Source organism: Dermochelys coriacea, chromosome 9 (assembly GCF_009764565.3).
Source record: "Dermochelys coriacea isolate rDerCor1 chromosome 9, rDerCor1.pri.v4, whole genome shotgun sequence".
In the NCBI taxonomy this organism is placed as follows: domain Eukaryota; kingdom Metazoa; phylum Chordata; order Testudines; family Dermochelyidae; genus Dermochelys; species Dermochelys coriacea.
The window spans coordinates 63,625,260-63,644,386 of record NC_050076.1 but is presented as its reverse complement, the minus strand read 5'-3'; the positions used below and the strand labels follow the sequence as shown (position 1 = coordinate 63,644,386).

The 19,127-nt window shown below is 54.8% G+C and overlaps 1 protein-coding gene across 5 annotated transcripts in view; it reads left to right on the top strand.

The window, feature by feature from the left end:
* The window catches only part of KLF8 (Kruppel like factor 8), a 92,344-nt gene that overhangs the window by 45,262 nt on the left and 27,955 nt on the right, over positions 1-19,127 (top strand). For 2 of the 5 annotated variants that reach the window (XR_006274162.1, XM_038415571.2), the window contains exon 1: positions 13,870-14,508. The exons of the other annotated variants lie outside the window; for them this stretch is intronic. Coding sequence is in view for 1 of the 2 variants with exons in the window: in XM_038415571.2 (XP_038271499.1) it covers positions 14,440-14,508 (69 nt within the window). In the remaining variant the exon portion in view is untranslated. Of the gene's footprint in view, positions 1-13,869; positions 14,509-19,127 lie in introns of those variants that run through there. 5 annotated transcript variants of the gene reach the window in all.

The following is a 19,127-nucleotide window of genomic DNA, read 5'->3' as shown; positions in this document are numbered from 1 at the left end:
CGGTCCTTTCCTCCTAGGCTTTCAACGTGCTTTAGCGAGGCAGGTTAGTGTTGTTGGTTTTGTTTTTTTTGTCCTGATGTTCTAGATTTGAGGGTGGGGGAGACGCTGGGACTGAGGGGGGAAGTGACTTGCCTGAGGTCACACTGAGAGTTGTTTGCAGAGCAGGAAGTAGGGCCCAGGTGTCCTGGATCCCGGTGCCCAGCTCTAACAAGCTTGGTTTTGGCTGGAGGATGGTTATGGCCTGGGGAGTCCTGGCAGATGACGGCTTACCTGAAATCTACCTGTGCTGAAGTTGAGCTTGATGGTGAAAAATGGCCTTTTGGCTTTCTTGAACAGACACTTTGTGTTAACGGGGCATACAAAAGCCATGGGAGACTGTGGCAGATTGGCGTCAGTAAGGCAGGCAGAGCTTAGCGCTTGGTCTAGTTGCCGTGAAGTGGGGTTATTTCCTACCTGCACCTCTGTGTCTGGATTACCCCTTCCAACTAGGAACTCAGTCACCAGCAGTGCAGAGGGATAAGAGATGGAGGTGGGGGTGGGGAAGATTTACTGATCCTCTGGTGAAAATGGGGACTTTGGAAAGCAGGAGTTTCTCATTGCGAAGATCTTTCCAGGCCTCTTCCATCATCAAACAGCAAAAGACGCAGGGGATTGGTCTCCAGTGTTGTCCTGTGTGTTTTGGAGGTCATTGGGGGGTTTACAGTACCACCGTGAGCCATTTAAAAAAAAAAAAAAAGTCCATGCCCTTTTTGAGAAGCTTGATGGAAAGAACCATCTTTGCTCCACTGCCACCTGGGTAGTTAACAGCTGTGCAGCCCTGGCTGAGCTGAGAATGGGGGAGCTGGCTACACCAGCCTTGGGATAAAGGATCTGGATGCCGACTAGCTTAGCCAGTGACTGCTTAGCCATATTCTCTCCTTCCAGCCCGCTCTCCTCCTGGACCTGCCAGTGGAAACTGCCTAGGATCCAGGCTCGACAGACCTTTCAGTTAGCAGCGAGTCAGGCTGGACCCGAGCTGGCTCAGCCTGGTGCGATGGGGTGGGGGCGGACGTTTGGCTGCAGGAGAGGTTCCCCACTGAAGGGGTGGGTGGTGGTGGTATGGGGGCGGGGGTTGATGATAGAAACGTAGCCTTTTGAGAGGAAGCGCAGATGCCCAGCAAAGAGAGGGAGGAAGGGGTTGGTTTTGACTGCCACTGAACCCCGGAGAAAATGAGTCTTTTGTTTGCTGTTGCTGTAACTGCTGAATGCTCACCCGATCCCCACTCTCTGCTGGAGTCACAAGAGCATCTCCGCAGTCTTAGAGCCGGAGTCAGAGGAAGTTCAACCGGATTTTATCCCCGAGCGGAAACGCAGCCGGCGAGGCGCCCAGAGCCCTGCGTGATGGCCCTAGTGCCCCGGTGTTTGTAAGGTCTGTGCTTCAGGGGCAGGGATTGTAGGGTAGGGATAGCTCAGTGGTTTGAGCATTGGCCTGCTAAACCCAGGGGTGTGAGTTCAATCCTTGAGGGGGCCATTTAGGGATCTGGGGCAAAAATTTGAGCATTGAACTAGATCTCCTGAGGTCCTTTCCAACTCTGATATTCTATGATTCTGTGTGGGGCAGCAGGGGCTGACACGCCCCCCCCCTTCAGAGGCTGGAGGCCCTCCAGGGTAATGCTGCCCTGGGAGGTGCAGGGAGCTCAGCTTGGCTCACCAGTGTAAGAAGTTACAGAGCAGCATCTCTGATGCAGGCTGAACAAATAAAGGGGGTCTAATGCCTGTCCTCTGCCTCCATGGGGGAAACCCGCTTGGAGCCTCGGTCCGGCTCGGCTGGGGATGGGGGTAGTGGGAGATATCCTTTCTCCCTGTGGTCAGGCTGTTCCCCGACCCTCGCCCGCTGCCGTGGCTCAGCCTCCATCTCTCTGGCTCTGCGCTGAGCTGGGCAGAAGGAACAGAGCAGTCCTCTTTCCATACAGTGGGAGGGCCTGGCTCTCCTCCCTGGGCCCCGGTGTAAATCAGGAGTGACTCCACTGTTTACCAGTGCAGTTTTATACAGGTGTAAACTCCCCAGGAGATCAATATCAGGCCTCTGCACAAAAGCCCAGGCAGAGGCTGTGCTGCACATTAACCCGAGTGCCCCCCTCACTCCCTGCTCCAAACTGCTAGTCCCCTCCCCCTACACCCATCCTGCCTCCTGCTGTTTAACCCTTTCTCTTCTCTCTGGATAATAGCCCCTGCCCCTCCTCACAATTGTAGGCTCTCTCCCACTGTCCCTCGCCAGACCATCTCCCGCAGCCATTCAGTTCCCTAGCTGCCAGGCCCCCCTTACAGCCCCCTGGGTAAAAGCCTGAGCAGCCCCTCCCCACAGGCCTGACAAAAATGCTGCCAGGTGGGGCCCAGCTGGAAATCCAGCAGCAGGGGGAGGGATCCTAGATGAGAGATAAAGCACCTCAACGGGTGGCAGTCAATGAGGACAAGGCTGGTGGCGGGGGAAGGAGGATGTGCTGAGACTCTTCCCCTTCTGGAGGAAGAGCCCACAGGTGCTGGAAGGGGAGGGGTAGGGAGTCTGAGATGGCGGGAAAAGACTGGGCTGGGGAGGAGATGAAGAATGGCCTGGCCTCCTGGAAATAAGCAAAGGGGGGGGATGAGAGGGGCTGCCACATAAGAAGTGATGCCTTGGCAGGGCACTGCTGCTCCCATGGCAGTGTGCTTCTCCCACCCCTGGTTGGTTTTATAGTTCATGTGCTATTAAGGCACCCCATGGTGTCTTGGAGCTGGTCTCTGCAGGCTCTTCCTGCAAGGTGGGTTTAAGGCCAGGAGTGTTTCACTCTTCCCTCTGAAGTTTGCCCTGGAAACAGGAGTAGAATGTAGGCTGTCCCTTAGGGCTTGTCCACACAGGATGTTACAGTGGTGTGAAGTAAGGTGTGAGTTTCAACTCCTGTAGTCACACCAGTCTAATCCCCGTGTGGACACTCATTATCAGGGTCACCTTTTTGTGGTTTCACTTAAACCCTTCCAAAGCAACAGAGGCTAACCTGGAAAAAGGCCCCTCTGATACCACCTGGTATTCACAAGGGGGTGGGGGGTGTCATGCTGGTGTATAATTAGTACGGTCTACTTAGACTGGTATAACTCCTGCAGAAGGACCTGTACATAAGCAAGTTGTATAGCTTTAACTATCCTGGGGTACAGTGCAGTCAAGGAGCTGAGAACCCTCTTGGCCTGGCCTCTTGGGGTGGGGCAATAGATGTTGAGGAGTAGTCCTACACACAACCTTAAGACCTGGCCTACACTTAGCTCCCCCCTTGTCCCCCCCCCCACTGGAAGAATGCTACCATTGTTCAGGGAGGTGGTGTTCCTACAGCAGTGCAAACATCCTATTTGGTGTTTGAAGCGTCTACACTGAATGAGGGAGGCAACCTAGTGACAGAGGGTATGGAAAAAGCTAATGTACTCAATGCTTTTTTTGCCTCTGTCTTCACGAACAAGGTCAGCTCCCAGACTACTGCACCGGGCAGCACAGCATGGGGAGGAGGTGACCAGCCCTCTGTGGAGAAAGAAGTGGTTCGGGACTATTTAGAAAAGCTGGACGAGCACAAGTCCATGGGCCGGATGCGCTGCATCCAAGAGTGCTAAAGGAGTTGGCGGATGTGATTGCAGAGCCATTGGCCATTATCTTTGAAAACTCATGGCGATGGGGGGAAGTCCTGGACAACTGGAAAAAGGCTAATGTTGTGCCCATCTTTAAAAAAGGGAAGCAGGAGGATCCTGGGAACTACAGGCCAGTCAGCCTCACCTCAGTCCCTGGAAAAATCATGGAGCAGGTCCTCAAGGAATCAATTCTGAAGCACTTAGAGGAGAGGAGAGTGATCAGGAACAGTCAGCATGGATTCACCAAGGGCAAGTCATGCCTGACTAATCTAATTGCCTTCTATGACGAGATAACTGGCTCTGTGGATGAGGGGAAAGCAGTGGACGTGTTATTCCTTGACTTTACCAAAGCTTTTGACACCGTCTCCCACAGTATTCTTGCCAGCAAGTTAAAGAAGTATGGGCTGGATGAATGGACTATAAGGTGGATAGAAAGTTGGCTAGATTGTCAGGCAAAACGGATAGTGATCAATGGCTCCATGTCTAGTTGGCAGCCAGTATCAAGTGGAGTGCCCCAAGGGTTGGTCCTCGGGCCGGTTTTGTTCAATATCTTCATAAATGATCTGGAGGATGGTGTGGATTGCACCCTCAGCAAGTTTGCAGATGACACTAAACTGGGAGGAGAGGTAGATACGCTGGAGGGTAGGGATAGGATACAGACAGTCCTAGACAAATTAGAGGATTGGGCCAAAAGAAATCTGATGAGGTTCAACAAGGACAAGTGCAGAGTCCTGCACTTAGGACGGAAGAATCCCACGCACCGCTACAGACTAGGGACCGAATGGCTAGGCAGCAATTCTGCAGAAAAGGACCTAGGGGTTACAGTGGACGAGAAGCTGGATAGGAGTCAACAGTGTGCCGTTGTTGCCAAAAAGGCCAATGGCGTTTTGGGATGTATAAGTAGGGGCATTGCCAGCAGATTGAGGGACGTGATCGTTCCTCATCTGGAGTACTGTGTCCAGTTTTGGGCCCCACACTACAAGAAGGATGTGGAAAAATTGGAAAGCGTCCAGCCTAGGGCAAAAAAAAATGATCAGGGGACTGGAACACCTGACTTATGAGGAGAGGCTGAGGGAACTGGGATTGTTTAGTCTGCAGAAGAGAAGAATGAAGGGGTATTTGATAGCTGCTTTCAACTACCTGAAAGGGGGTTCCCAAGAGGATGGATCTAGGCTGTTCTCAGTGATAGCAGATGACAGAACAAGGAGTCTCAAGTTGCAGTGGGGAAGGTTTAGGTTGGATATTAGGGAAAAACTTTTTCATTAGGAGGGTGCTGAAACACTGGAATGCGTTACCTAGGGAGGTGGTGGAATCTCCTTCCTTCGAAGTTTTTAAGGCCAGGCTTGACAAAGCCCTGGCTGGGATGATTTAGTTGGGGATTGGTCCTAGTTTGAGCAGGGGGTTGGACTAGATGACCTCCTGAGGTCCCTTCCAACTCTGATATTCTATGATTCTATTATTCTGTACATGCTATGGGGTTATGCTGGTGTAGCTATGCCTACATAGCTCTCCTGGTATAGTCTCCATAGCGTAGACATATAGGGCAGGCATCTCCCAGTGCTCTGGAGTAATGAGTGAGGTCTATGGTCACTGTAATGACCAGAGCTGTGACTCACTGCTCAGCAATAGCACCCACATGGTTCTGGTCTTGAGCACTGAGGGATGATAACCCCATCCCATTCAGAAGGGCCTTTCCTGTTGGACATCAGCCACCTGGGCAGACAGAAAAGCCCTTGGATTAACATCTAGATAGGTAGGTTACGTATCACACCCTTAGCATTCTAAGTAGTCTGATTTGCAGGATCACATGACTGCAAGTTGTTTTGCCTTGTTCCCTTACTTTAATTGATTCGTAATCCCTTGAGCTGTTGACTAGGTGGCAATCAAGGAGGACAATGGAGGTGCCTCCCTATGGGGTAATCCCCATTTTGCATGCCATGATGCAGCACCTTTGGCAAAGAAATCCACACGGCTGGGGTGCAGGGGGTCGGGGTCCGTGTCAGGCAGCATGTAGGCCCAGGCTGAGTTAAAGCAGGAGTCACCCCTGAAATGCTACAGCCAATGTGGACCCGAGGACAGATACAACTTCTGTGGGCCTGTGCCCTTGTGTAAGGTTATCCCAGAGGGTGTGGTTGGCAGTGTTTTTCCGGTGGGCTGTTTTTTCCGTTGGGTACAGGATGCCACTCTGAGGCGGTGGGGAGTGGCTGGCAGAAGGGTGGGCAGTGATGTCCCTGGCTTGTTGGCTGAAAATTGCTCAGGAGGCTGAGCAGTGCTGGGGTGGTGGTGGTGGAAAACGGAGGCAACAAAAGGAAACAAAGACAGGCCACCCAAAGGAGGCACATGGGTGCTGGAGGTGCAGGCCAGTGTCTCGGGGGTGGGGGACGGGGACGGGATGTGGTTGAGTGTGTCTGGCTGTTTTGCACACTGCTGGGGATGCTCCCTATGGCACTGCCAGTCTTACGCTGTCTATGCAGCAGCAGGCTCTTCTCTAGTTAGCCTTATCGGGCCCAGGTGGCCGGAAAGCGCTAATGGCCCAGAGCATAAGGGCATGTTAAAGGGGACTTTTCACCAGTGCAGCCCTGCATGGGGTAGGGGGTGATGAGCTGGATTAGGACCGTATGCGCTGGTGTAGAAAGAAAGTTGGGGAGCTGTTCTAAACATGGCGCCACTAGCTAAGGATGCCGTACGCATCATGAAGTAGGGGGCTAAACTGGATCTAAAAGTGGGGTCATCAATAGGCAGACCGCTGGCTAAATCCAGACTGCCAGATGTTTTTGAACCTACCCTGAAATCTATTTACTACTTACTATCATTATTTTTGTATTGTTGTTGTTTTCTCTGGAGTCTGGACCTTGACAAAAAATAATTGACTACCCCTGATCTAAAACTACTAATCTAGCTTAGGCCCTTTGTATGGGTTTGATGCCATTTGGGTTCCTGGGCTAGCGGCAGGTGAGCAGGGGATCACTGATGCCGCTGTAGATGGGGAGTGCATGCAGGCACGACTGCCTTGGAAAGCTGTTTGTAACACTAATGAACACAGCCTCGGGGACGATTCCCCACAAAGGCCTTTTGCCTGGCTGGTGGGATGTATGGGTGTTATAGGCTCCCCTCATTAAGTGGCCAGGCCTCCTCCCTTTAGTCCCCATAGACGAACACACAAAGTAAGCCCAGCATGAAGCTAATGAACCTCCCCCAAAAGAGGAATGTGCTTTCATCCCTTTCAGCGCTCTCCCCACCCCTGCCCCCGCCTGGGGGACAGGAGACCAGGAGGGATGGGGCTTGGCAAGGAGCGGATTGGCTGGGGCTGGGGGGTGCAGGAAGTGGGTGTGCCTGTGGCTCAGCGGGAGCAGGATGGAAATTGGCCACTGACCTCAAGCAAAGGTGAGGGTGGGGAGCTCCTGCTGCCAGGGCCCCCTCCCCCTCCCCCGCTGTGTGGAGGGGCAAGAGAGCAACTGGAATGTGCCCTGCTCTGTACAGTGGGAGATGCTGCTGCAGAGGGGTGGGAGGATCTCTGCTGGGGCAGAGCAGATATTGGAACCTTCACACAAGCCTACTCCATGCCAGAGTCCTTGGGGAGCACTCGGCCCAGCACAGACGAGGCCCAGCCATCTTTACCCTTAGATCCACTGCCAGCAACAGAGATGGCGTGGTGGTAAGAGCGCCGATGCCCTGTCTCTGCTAGAGCTTCCTGCTGGGCAAGCTGCAGTCCTGGGAGGCTTCACTACAGCCTGAGAACACATGTTAGAGGGGAAGTTACTCTGATGATGTGCTCTGAGGGTCCCAGCCATTGAGGGTCTCAAACACGTTGCCAAGGGAGGGTCAGTCACAGTGTCACTGTCCCATCTTACAGATGAGGGAAGCTGAGACATGGGGAGGGCCTGGGGTTAGAACCCCAGTGATTCTGCTTCTTTATTAAGAGTGATATGGAGCCCATCAAGATGTTTTAATGGGCCAGCTGTTATAGGATCAGACTCCCTTGGGGTGTTTCCTATTGATTGATGTGATTTTAGTCTCTGCACAGGTGTATTTACTTATTCCGATTTATTTAAAACATGCCGCTCCTTGGCTCTCGGTGCATGTCCAAGCATATTTCCCAGCCTGAGTGGGATGCATTGCAGCTTGTGGTTCGAGCTGTGGCTTCCCAGAGCTGAGATAGCAGGGAGGGTGCAGGTCAAGAGTGAGGGCCAGGAGCAGAACTGTGTAAGGGCACAGTGCTGGGATAGCAGGGGCTGCAGGATGCCAGTTACTCAGCTGATGGCCCCACTTCAGCAATGGGTTAGGGCTAAGATGGCAGGAGGGTTTGCTGGGGATCCCTCTCTCTAGCCTTAAGCCCCTCTTGGATGTGTCTGGGGCTCCTGCAGGAGATATAGATGAAGCAGCCTCGACCTGGTAGGGAACTCCAGCCGCAGACATCTCAGCACTTCATGGGCCAAGACTATAATACAGGACAGGGATTCAGCTCCAAGCCCTTCCTTGGGTGTGGGCTGTTTAAGGGCCACAGCAGCTGGTGTCAGTAACTCTTCATCTCAGCATAGTCTGGTCTTGTGCCCCTTGCTTGTGGCTGTGGGGGAGGGAATGGTGTGTAGGAAATGAGCTCCACTTGTGGTTGCTTGTGAGATGTGCCTGTGTCCATTCCTGGGAGGGTGTGGCAGGGCAGGGAGGGGAATACGCCCAGTCGCAGGTGTGGATGAGGACATGCCTAGAGCTTTCAATGTGCCCACACCCATTTACAGGGTGGGACGGGGTCAGAGAGTGCCCATTCTAGAGGGGATGGGAGCTCTGCAGAGCAGAGATGCTGACCGCACCCATTTGCTGGGGAAGAGGGTGGGGCTGCGGGCATGCTAGTCTGGAGACCCTCAGAAGGGCTCTGTTTGTGTCCAGGTGAATTCCCTCCCCCGTGTCTCTCCGAGGACTCTGATGGGCTCTCACAGGAATGAAATGGGCCCAATCATGGGAAAATGCTGGGGCATAGATGGCTTATGGTAGCTGTGTCTGACCTAAACTCAGCTGAGCCAAGCCAAGGCCTTTTGTCTTTAGGAAACTGGATAACTTTCAATCTAGGATCAGTCCGCTTACTTGTGGCTGGCTTGAGGGAAGGAGGCTTCCGTGATCTAAACAGCCTGATCCTACATAAACCAGAGCAAATCTGCTTTCCCTGCATATCGAGGCAGCTCCCAGCCTTTGGGCTGGGTTCCCAGTGCCCCCCAAAATCATGGAGAAGATCATGTGTCTAAAGCCTGAAGTGGCCAAGGTCTCCTCGCCTTTTCAGAGCTCCCCCGTGGTAGCCTGCGGACAGTAAGACTTTGGGGCATTCTGATGAGAGCCCTGGTCCATGATGACCACTGATCTACTCAGCTTCCTTGGCCATCAGGGCTGGTGGACGGGGGTACCCAGTGAGTTTTGAGTGCAGGGTGCCAGGAGTAGAATTTGGAGTGGGGATTTTCACACACCCAACAGAAGCTTTGCGATTTCCCCTTAGCCCAGCCTAGCTGTGGTACAGGAGGTGGGGCTGCTGCCCCTCACCAGTTTCTCCCTGCCAGCTCGGCCGGCAAGACATTGAAATAGATCCGAAATATGTCTGAGGACAGAATGCAGTCATTGTGCTGGCCTCAGTGGCAATTGGTGCTCTTGGCGTTGGTGGAATGATGTCATTGGTTGCCTGGTAACCTGGGGTGGCACTGTCTGCATGGCGGTGCTGTCTTTGCCTGTTCAAGTCGTCTGCTCTAGAAGATTTCACCTCCAGGGTGGAGCCATCGCTAAGCGTCGTCCCCGGGAGCGCATGGCAGCGGGCTGGTGACGTGGAGCGGTCGTTGGTTTGGGAATGGGCATCGCCACACGGGCCAGCATTTTGTAGTTAAAGGGATCACAAGGGAACAGAGTGACCTGTCAGTGGGAGGTGGTGCCCACTGCATCCTTGGATCTGATTTTATCCCTTGCAGCTCAATGGCTCCTGAGACTGCCCGCTTCTACTCCCCATATGGCTGGCCCTGGCTGTCTGCCAAGAGAAGCAGACAGAGGTGTGTTGTGTGGCCTCTCTATTGGAGCCCTAGTTGCCCAGCTGGCAGAAAATAAGCAAGGAATGGAGCTTCAGCATCCCCCTTCCCCACCCCCCCAACCTCTCATGTCAGCAGCTATGGGATTTATTTCTCTTTGTCACTAGAGATGGGCCCCCAACCAAACCCGCTGCTTCCAAAGGCCCCAGGCTTCTCAGCTGGCCCTTTGCTCTCCAGCAGCCTGGCCCCGGATCGGGGAGGCCAGGACTGTAGGGCTGGTTTGGGTGCTGCTGCAGACGTTGCCACTCGCATAGCTCCAGCCCTGTGTTGTGCCCTTTGTGGGCCCAGCCCAGTGGTGCCTGGTTCTGCAGGAGGCGGCTGCCGGGGCTGCGGTGGTGTTCCAGGCTGGAGCCGCTGCGCCAGCCCTGGTGACGTGGGTGAATAGCAGTGCCGGGGGAACACAGGCTCCTCTCTATTCTGCCTTCCCCCACCCCAAGCCTCCTGCCCAGCTGGAGCTCCAGAGGGTTTTGTTTGTTCAGCTTGGGAGCTGGGAGGGTGGAGTCAGGGAGGCCTTTCGTTCCCCTGCCTCGCCCACCCCACAGCCAGGGCAGGGCTCCGCTGGAGCCAGCCCCAGCCGGGGCTGGAGAAATAGCCCTGTCAGCAGCAGCAGCAGCAGCAGCCAGGGCCCCCCAGTGCAGTGTCTGGCTCCACACCTCTCAGCTGCTCTGCGTTAGGCCACGCTTGGTTTAACCCTTGCCTACCACCCCCAACTGCCTCTCTCAGCCCTGCGGGAGGGGCAGATGCTGCCCTTGGAACCAAGTACCTGAGCTGGCCTCTGGCCAGGGTGGCACGGCAGGGGTTAAAACTAGGTAGCAGCAGGGGTGCTGGAGCCTGGGAGAGTGGGGGTGGAGCAGGGTGGGGGGGTTATGAGGGTATGTGCTTTGCGGAGAGGTCAGTGTATGCAGGTGTAAGCGGGAGAATAGTCCTGCTATTGTGGGGAACTTTCCTGGCTTCTGCACTACCCCAGTGAAGTGGGCTAGCGAAAGGATCTGAGTCCTCGTTCCTACTTCCTTTACCCAGTGGCCTCCCTGCCCTTGAGGACTCCCTTCCACTCTGTCTGGCAGAGTCCTCGTAACTCCAACAAGGCTCGGCTCAGGATTCCTGGGGGGCTTGACTCCCAACCCTGCTGTGGTCACCTAGGACAGGGGCTAGGGTGTCCCCACTCCAGGGTACTCTCTCTGCACTGGGCACTTCTCTGACCCATTGACCATTACATACAAGTTAAAGCAAATGCAAGTTATTTAATCAACAATTAATTTTAAAAAAAAATAAGGAAAAATGGGAAAGGTTAAAGAAAACACATCACCCCGCTCTGTGGCAGGGAACATCACAAACAGTGTCTCTGCAATGTCAGGGCAGTTCACAGTCTGTTCCTTGTAAGTCCCAGGCCTTCTCAGGCCCTGGCTGTGCTGCAGGGATGCTGTGGGTTGGACACTTGCTCTGGTGGTGGCCACACGCTCTCAGGCTCTAAGTGGTAGGACCCTTCTTCCCAGTGTCGCCCCCACCCTGTCGGGGTTACGATCCAAGCCTGGCCTGCAGAGCCTCTTGGCTGAGATGTCTCCCTGTGCTGGGCCTGCTGCCCAGGGTCCCCTCGCTCTCCCCAGCTGCTCACCGCACCCAGCTCCAGACTGCTCCAGCCCCAGCTGCACCACTCTGTCTCTGCGCTGCTGCTGCTGCTCCTCTGCCTCCAGCTCCCTGGGCTGCTTCTTTGGCCTCTCTGGCTCTGGTTGCTGCAGCTCTGCTCCCAGGACAGGTCTGCTCTGCAGGCTGCTTCTGTGACTCTGCTCCCAGCACTGACCTGCTTCCTGGGCTGCTTTTCTGGCCCCTCTGGCTCTGGCTCTGGTTGCTGCAGCTCTCCTCCCAGGGCAAGTCTGCTCTCTCTGGGCTGTGCCTCTGGCTTTTGCGACTGCAGCTCTGCTCCCGGGACAGGGTCTGCTCTCTCTGGGCTGCTTTTCTGGTCCCTCTGGATCTGGCACAGTTCTGCTCCCCGGCTTAGCTTGGGCCCCTGCTTCCTCCTTAGCTCAACCCCACTCTCTGACCCAGGCAAATCCAGCTCACACAGAAGACGGGACCTCCCTGGCCTCCTGTCTCCCTGATTAGCCTGCCCTCCCTGTCATTCAGGCTGACCCGGATCATTGGCCTCTCTCCATTGTTCCTGGAGACTATCAGTCTCAGGGTCCTGATTCTCCATCGACCCTTCCCCCTTTTTAGTACTGGGAGCGAGCAACTAAAACAACCCCACTGAATGTAAGGAGCCAACAGTCCCCACAACAGGTGCAGTGAGGGAATGTGGAATAGAAGTGCAGTGAGGTGCCGGGGGAATATCAGCATGGGGGTAGGTGTAGGGGGTGGGTCAGTGCAATGCGGTATGTTGTAGGAAGGTGCAATGGGGTGTCGGGGGTTTAGCATGGTGCTGTGGTAGGCGGGGCGTCAGTGCAGTGGGGGGTTTGTAGGGAGATGCAATGGGGTGTCTCGGCGGGTTCAATGTGGTGCTGTTGTAGGGGGTGTGTCAGTGCAGTGGGGGGTGTTGGTGTTAGGGGTTCAGAATGGTGCTGTTGTAGTGGGGGTGTCAGTGCAAAGAGGGCGTTGCAAGTAGGTGGAATGGGGAGTCGAGAGTTCAGAGTGGTGGTGTAGGGGGTGTGTCAGTGCATTGAGGGGGTTGTAGTTAGGTGCAGTGGGGCATCTCAGGAACGTTCAGCCTAGGGAGGTGTGTGGGGCGGGGGGGGGGATTGTCTTCTCTACAGCTTCCGATCCTGTATCTGTTTTGGGGTGTGATCACCTCCAGATGTAGCTTGTGTCCACACACCTACTTGCTGTCCCAGTTTCCAACCAACCCCTTATCCCCCTTGTCAGCTGCCTCAGCTTGGCGTATCCTTGGCTTCCAGCTTGGCCCACTGTCCATTTGTGCTGGGGACAGAACCTTCTAATGGTTACCTGTGCCACCAGCTCGGCTCTTCCTCCCTCCCTGCTGTGTGCACTAGGCACCCCAGGGGTGCTCTGTGGGCGTGGGGGGAGAGCGGCTCAGACTTTCCCAGCATGTCCTGCTGCCAGCACAGCTCAGCCATGGGTGCCAGGCAGAAGCAGCTCTCTCAAGTGGTGCGTGTCGCAGTCGGGTCGAAGGAGCGTTGCCAGCTGGCTGCTGAAACGATGTTGTGCTTGTAGCACAGGCAGGCCCGAAAATCTGGCTGATTTGGGTGGTCTGGGCAGTAGCCTGGGGCAGCTGACTCTTGACTGAGAGGCAGGCTGCATGCCCAACGGGTTGGCATAAGCTGTCTGCTCTGCTGAGGCAGGCAGCCCCAGCTGTTTGATTTTTAAGACACTCTGCAGTCCTGCCTCTTAAGAAGCTTCCTTGGTGTAAGTCAATTAGAAATGGTGCTGGCTCAGTGCTGTCTGCTGTTGGGCCCTCTCCCCTGCCCCAGACTTCAGGGAAGGGTGGACTGGGGGGAGTTCCCTCATCACCCCATCCCACAGGGAGCCCTGAAGGGTCTTGCTTTTTGGGGTCTTACCCAGGGCGCAGTTAAAGAGGAGGGTGCGCATGCGTGAATCTCTCTCTTGCCCCATTCCGGCCTGGTGTGCATGGCCTGCACGTGGCTGGAAGGGAGGGTTGGGGGGTGTCACAGGGCCATCCCCCCCTTAGCACAACAGCCCTGTTGGGAATCTCCTAGCCAGATGTACATTGGGCTGCCTTTCTGCTGGGAGGGGAGGCTGCAGACCTACAGGTTCCTTCCCTTCCCTGCGGGAGAGCGTGCAGCAGATCTATCTCTTTTTAAGGGGAGCCTTTGATTAGTCCCCCCCGTCCCCTCCCCCGTCTGTCCCCTTGCGGGGAGCACACCATGACCTCCCCGTCCTTGCTGGATCTCGTGCACTCGCCGTTGCCATGGCGAGCATTGTGTCTAAATATTGCAACCAGTTGTCAGGCTGCCTTTCCCTGCCTGCCCCTTCCTGGCTTCCAAAGTGCCAGGCACTCGCTGGCGGAACGACCCGCTTTGCTGCAGCTTCTGCATTGGTGCCAAGGGATGGAGGCTGGGGGAAGGAGCCGAACGCTGCCTGGCGAGGCCTCCCCACCTGGGGACAGGCGAACTGGTACACTTTGGCGGCAGGGGAGGAGCCGGCAGCCGCAGGCTTGGCTTGGCACTCAGCCCCTCCCTTCCCTCCCCTCTCGGCAGCCCGTCCCTTTTAAGGAGCTCCACCCAGGGTCAGGCCAGGGTGGAGCTGTCAGACTATTCACACCTCACAGCCCAGGGCTGGCAGGCTAGACACGCCAGCAGCAGGCAGCTCTTTATTCAGAGAGAGACTCCTCCATGGAGGAGCAGAGCTCTCTGACTGCTTCGCGGTTGTGCATCTCCATGGAAGGCTGAAGACTTGGGCCTGTACAGACCCTGACGTGAACGTGTATCAATAATAAGGTGCCGCCATCGGCCACATCTCTCCCTTTTTTGTTTTGTTTTCTTTTAATTCCCCCTCCGCGTTCTTCTGTTCACCGGAGAGGCGTGTGGGGAAGAGACTTGGCTGAGGATGTAGGGACCTTGACAGCGTGCTAAGTTGCCAGGTGTACAGGCCGCAGGAGGTGAGGGAGAACGGGGGACCCACGCTGACCACCAGCTGGCAGAGCCCTGGGTTTTGCAGGGGGACCCCAACTGCATCCACACGGGCTGGTATCCCACCTCCTTTGCCTGCTCCCAGCTGCCAGGAACAGGAGCGTCGTGCAGACCTCGCGCGTGGTGAGGGGCAGCTGTCCGGAGCCCGGCTCAGGAGCATGATCCTCCCCGCAGACAGCATGAGCGCCGTGCAGTACCGGAGGAGCCCACTGCGCGCCGGCTGGGCGGTAAGTGGCTGGCTGCTTCTCTGGCGGGGAGCTGGGATGCTCCCCTCGGGACAGGCGGCAATGCTGGGGTGGCATTTTCCACTCTTGTACTCCAGGGCTTCATGGTGTAGGCGAGCTACTTTCTGGGGGGTCAGGATATCTCCCCAAGCCCTCGCGGGGTACGTCTCCGATCCCGCCCTTCTCCTTTTTAACAGCCTTTCTCACCCCACAATTCACACATGCGCCAGTCCTGGGCATGGCCCCAGTTCCCCCTCCTCCACTCTGCCATAGCAGCCCTGGAGAGGAGGGGGCACCCACTGGGCCTTAAAGCCATGGGATGGGGGTGGGGCAGCTTTGCCTTGCTCAGCCCTGGAGGGCTCTGAGTCTCTGAACCCTTTGGACTCTGAGGGCGGGCGGGTGTGTGCAGAGAGGGGGATGGGTGTCCCCTGTCTCCTCCCACAAAGCTGGTGCATGGGAGGCCAAAGCGGAAAGAGCTCCAGGGGGCTGCAAGGCCAGAGGCAGCAGGGTGTACTGCCCCTTTAAGAGGGGGCTGGGACATGGGGGACCTTTAAGGAGCAGATGGGAGAACAATTTGTGGCAGTGTGCACTGACTGCTCCTTTAAGGAGGGGAGGAGGAGGAAGGTGTGCCGCACCCACTCGCCTCCCCTGCTCTTTAAGAGACTGATGCCCTCAGTCGACACTGGGTGGCAGCAGCAGGAGGGAGGACTGGCGGGGAGCAGGGATGTTTGGGCTGTATTCCAGGTTTCGTTATGGTTCAGGATATGCACACAGCTCCCTCTGCAGGGGTCCCCCAGTGTGGATGGGAGGTTTGCCTCACGTGGTTATTGTTGCATTCAGCATCATGCAGTGGGGGATCTGTTCCCCATCAGGGTGCTGCCACTGCCCCTTTGTCTCTTTTCCTTTCCCTTGCCCTCTCCTCTGTTTTCCCCTCTGCATTTCCTTCCCTGCAGCAGCTCCCACCTCTGGAGGGCATCATTCCCTCCACCCCCATTTCCTGTTCCATCTGGCAGTGGAATAGTGAATATTAATGTAGAAGTGTTGTCATTAGGCCTTAAAGATGACACCCCAGTGAGATTAGTAGGGGGCAGGGCTGTTCACCCCTTGGAGTTATTGTTTAAGGCTGTCTGCAGACTAAGGCAGACCTTGTGCCTTTGCTTTGCACTTGGGCCCCATTTTATCTCTGCAGCCAGGAGGGCTAGAAACATACTTTAAATGAATGCCACAATTCTGCACAGCCTGAATATGCGTCATGTGGGCCACACCAATATTTCATGAGGGCTGGATCTGGCTTGTGGGGCTGCATGTTAGATGTCCCTGGTATAGAAAGAGTCAGGGACCTCCCTGCTGCTAAAGCCCTTGGGAAGGAGGGGATAAAAGAGTGTTTCTTCTGAGTGATGCCCCTAACTGCTCCCAAGAAGCTCTTCTCTGTGCTGCCCTCCAGCCAGAAAGGCCAGTCTGGGGAGCCCTGGGAAGGGCCCCCCGGGAGGATACACAAGCAATGCTGAGCTGTTATGTCCCGTCTGTTCTCACTTGTGAGATCATTGAGGATGAGGACAAGGTGAGTGGAAGGATCTGGGGTGCCTCTCTGGGACTGGCCATGTGTGAAGTCTCCTGACTTCAGATCTCTCCTCCCCAGCAGAGCCCTTCTGGGCTCCGTGCTGAGTCCCCAGCTCCCCAAGAAGACATTCCCAGCTGCTTTGAGTCCCAAAGAAAGTGTGTCCTTGGCTATGGTTTGGTCAGGGATGGGCCTCTTCCTCTCTTCCCATGGTCACTAGAGTTTGTCCTGTCCTGGTTAGGAGGTACGGAGATCCATCACCAGCGGGTGGGAAATGGGGCCAGGTGTTCCCAGTTGGCAGCAGTGGTGGAGCCCAGGTGGGTGCAGGTGGAACTCTGCCTGCCCCTGGGGAAGTGCTGTCTCTCTCTAGGTTAGAACTTCAGCCATGGCTAGTGTATGGGAAGCCTGAGCTGTCTGTGTGCTGGGGAGACACTGAGGGCTCAAGGCTCCAACGTTGTCACTGAAAGCCTACCAGGCCTTTCCCATGCCCTCTCCGCAGTTAATCACCTGGCGATCGCCAGGAAAGCTGAGCCTGCTGTGGAGCCGAATGGTTGGTCAGTGCAAAGTTGTTCTCCAAGGCAGAATCCTGAGTCCTTTGCGTTCTTGGAGCTACTCCTAATGCTGAATGTCATCCCAATGTGGCCTCCACAGCTTCTCCATCAGAACTCGGCCAGCACCTGATTACATGGAAAGGCAATGTCAGGACAGTGCTAAGAGGACAAGATGAAAACAAACTCGCCTTAAAGCAGTGGGTGCAGCTGTTTGGATACATTTCTCTTCCCCCCCTGCTCCCCTTTGTGTTTATCTCTTATCTGGGGGCCAGGAGCTTTGCATTCATTAGTAACCAAATCTCCCCATGTTGCTTGCAACCCCTGCTGTTCCAATCTCTCCAGGTTCCCATATGCACTTCCCCCTCCACTTGTGGTGTCCTCTGCAAATCTGGTTACGGCTGAGTCAAGGAAAACCAGACAAAGAAATCCATAGGGACCTTGGGGCTCTGAGTTCAGCTGATCCGGAACCCCCCAAGTGTCTTTGGCTGGGCTACTAAGAACTAGCAGGAAGCTTCAGGGCTTGAGGACGGAGAAGCTTCTTCTGTAGCTAACAGTGCTGCTCTTTAAATGATCATTCCTGGGCCGTCAGAGTTCCAAGGCCATTGAGGGGAATGGGACAGTTCACAGCTCTCAGAGCTATTGTCTCAGGCTCTCCGCAGTCATAGAGCATGTCCACACTTATACCACTGTGCTGCTGTAGACACTCCCATCAGGAGAGATGGTGGTAGCCTAGTGCCGTCTACACTGGGGTAACTATGGTGTGGATTTTACACGCTCCTGAGTGATGTAATTGTGCCCACTCATTTCTACTAGTGTAGACCAGGCCTGTGCTAATTCGACTCAAACCAGGTGTAAACTGATTGAACTGTGCCCACATTAGGCGGATGCAGTAGTTAGGCTACCATTGATTAATCAGTGCAGCCTTTGCTGTCTAGACAAGGCCTTACTTACTTTCGTGCAAACTGAAATTCTGGAGCATCAGATGAAAACTTGGCAGAGATACTGGGATGGTCAGTCCAACCCCAGAATTACAAATCCCATCATACTAACCCTAATACGGGGATTTATTCCAGTTTTTCTAACCAGAGCTATATAGTGTCTCCCTACATTTCCCCTGCAGTTTCAATTGGATATGGGATTGTAGGGCAATTGCTAGGATCATCTGTGTAGATTTTACTTAACTCCCTGCCATTGGAGGGGCCATGGCATTGGTGCACATTGGTCCCTCCTGATTTCTGCCCATGGGCTGTAGTACTTCGGCTAAATTCTGGGTGTTGGGCTTGATGTGATATACAGCGGGTCAAACTGGATGATCTGACGCGCTCTGTTCTGGCACTTCCTGTCCTGAACTCTTGTGGAATGTTGCTGTTGAACAGTGGCCACGTTTCACTCCAGTGGTGGCTGCATCTCTGTGTGGAAGGGCCCTTGGGGATGAGCACTATAGAAATGTAAGCTTCTGTGGCTTTGAGTGTGATTCCTGAATCTCTGCTGGATGCCAGCGAGAGGGAATGTGGGGAATGAGGCTGTTGCAGGCGGTGCGAATCCTATGTCTGATAGGGTCTTTTGGGGTGCAGTATGTTAATGCAGCTCCTATGTTTGTTTTTTCCTCCTTGGTGCTGTCTGTATGTGGGGGGTTTGTGGGGGAGGAGAAAGGTGAAGCTGAAGCAGAATGGAAAGACAATTCCATTCCATGGGCCTCATCTCTTGCTTTAGGAAGGAGCCAGGGCTTTGAAGTGCAGGGGTGTGGATCAGTAGGTTTGGCTCTGTGTCAGGTCTGGTGTGGTCTTCTGTGCTCTGCATGGATCCACCTCCTGTGTCCCCGAGGAAATAGCGAGAACAGGCTAGGAAACTCTCATCTGGGCTGAGCTCGGATACCCCAGCAATGAACATGTTATAAATACACTGCTAGGATTCTGCAGACTGGATTTCAAGCCCCACGTTTATGCTCAGGAGCTGTGGTGTGTTTGTGCTGAGCCTGTGGAATGCTTTGGTGCGAAATGCTTGTCCTCCCAGTGCTGTTAACCTCCAATATAAAGAGCTTTGCTGTTTCTTGGCTTGTAATTTCCTGGCATCTCCATCTCTGCTGATCCCTGGGATCTGAAAGCACTCGCAATGTTTCCTCCTTTGGAGCCACTTCTGAATCCAACCCTTGGCTTGGTCTCCATGACCTTTGACACTTGGTGCTGGGAGTCTGGGATCTCCCTGCTGTGAGGCCCCATTGCCCATCTTGGAACCTGGGGTGACTGTTAGCCCCATGGTAAGGTCGCTGAAGCTGGTTGGAAGACTGGACTGGGCTGCTAGTTTGCTACCAACTGTTGTAGCACATCTTGTGGGGGTCCTTCTAAATGGGTTTTCTGTGGGGTCTCTGTATCTTGTCTGTGGGATCAATATGCTCTGTTGGCTTTGTCCACACTAAGCGTCTGTGCTCCGAATGTTTTCTGGCTCTGCATGATATAGTGCACTGTGAGTCACTGCTGAAAGGGACAGCTGGAGCCCGGACCCCTGGAATCACA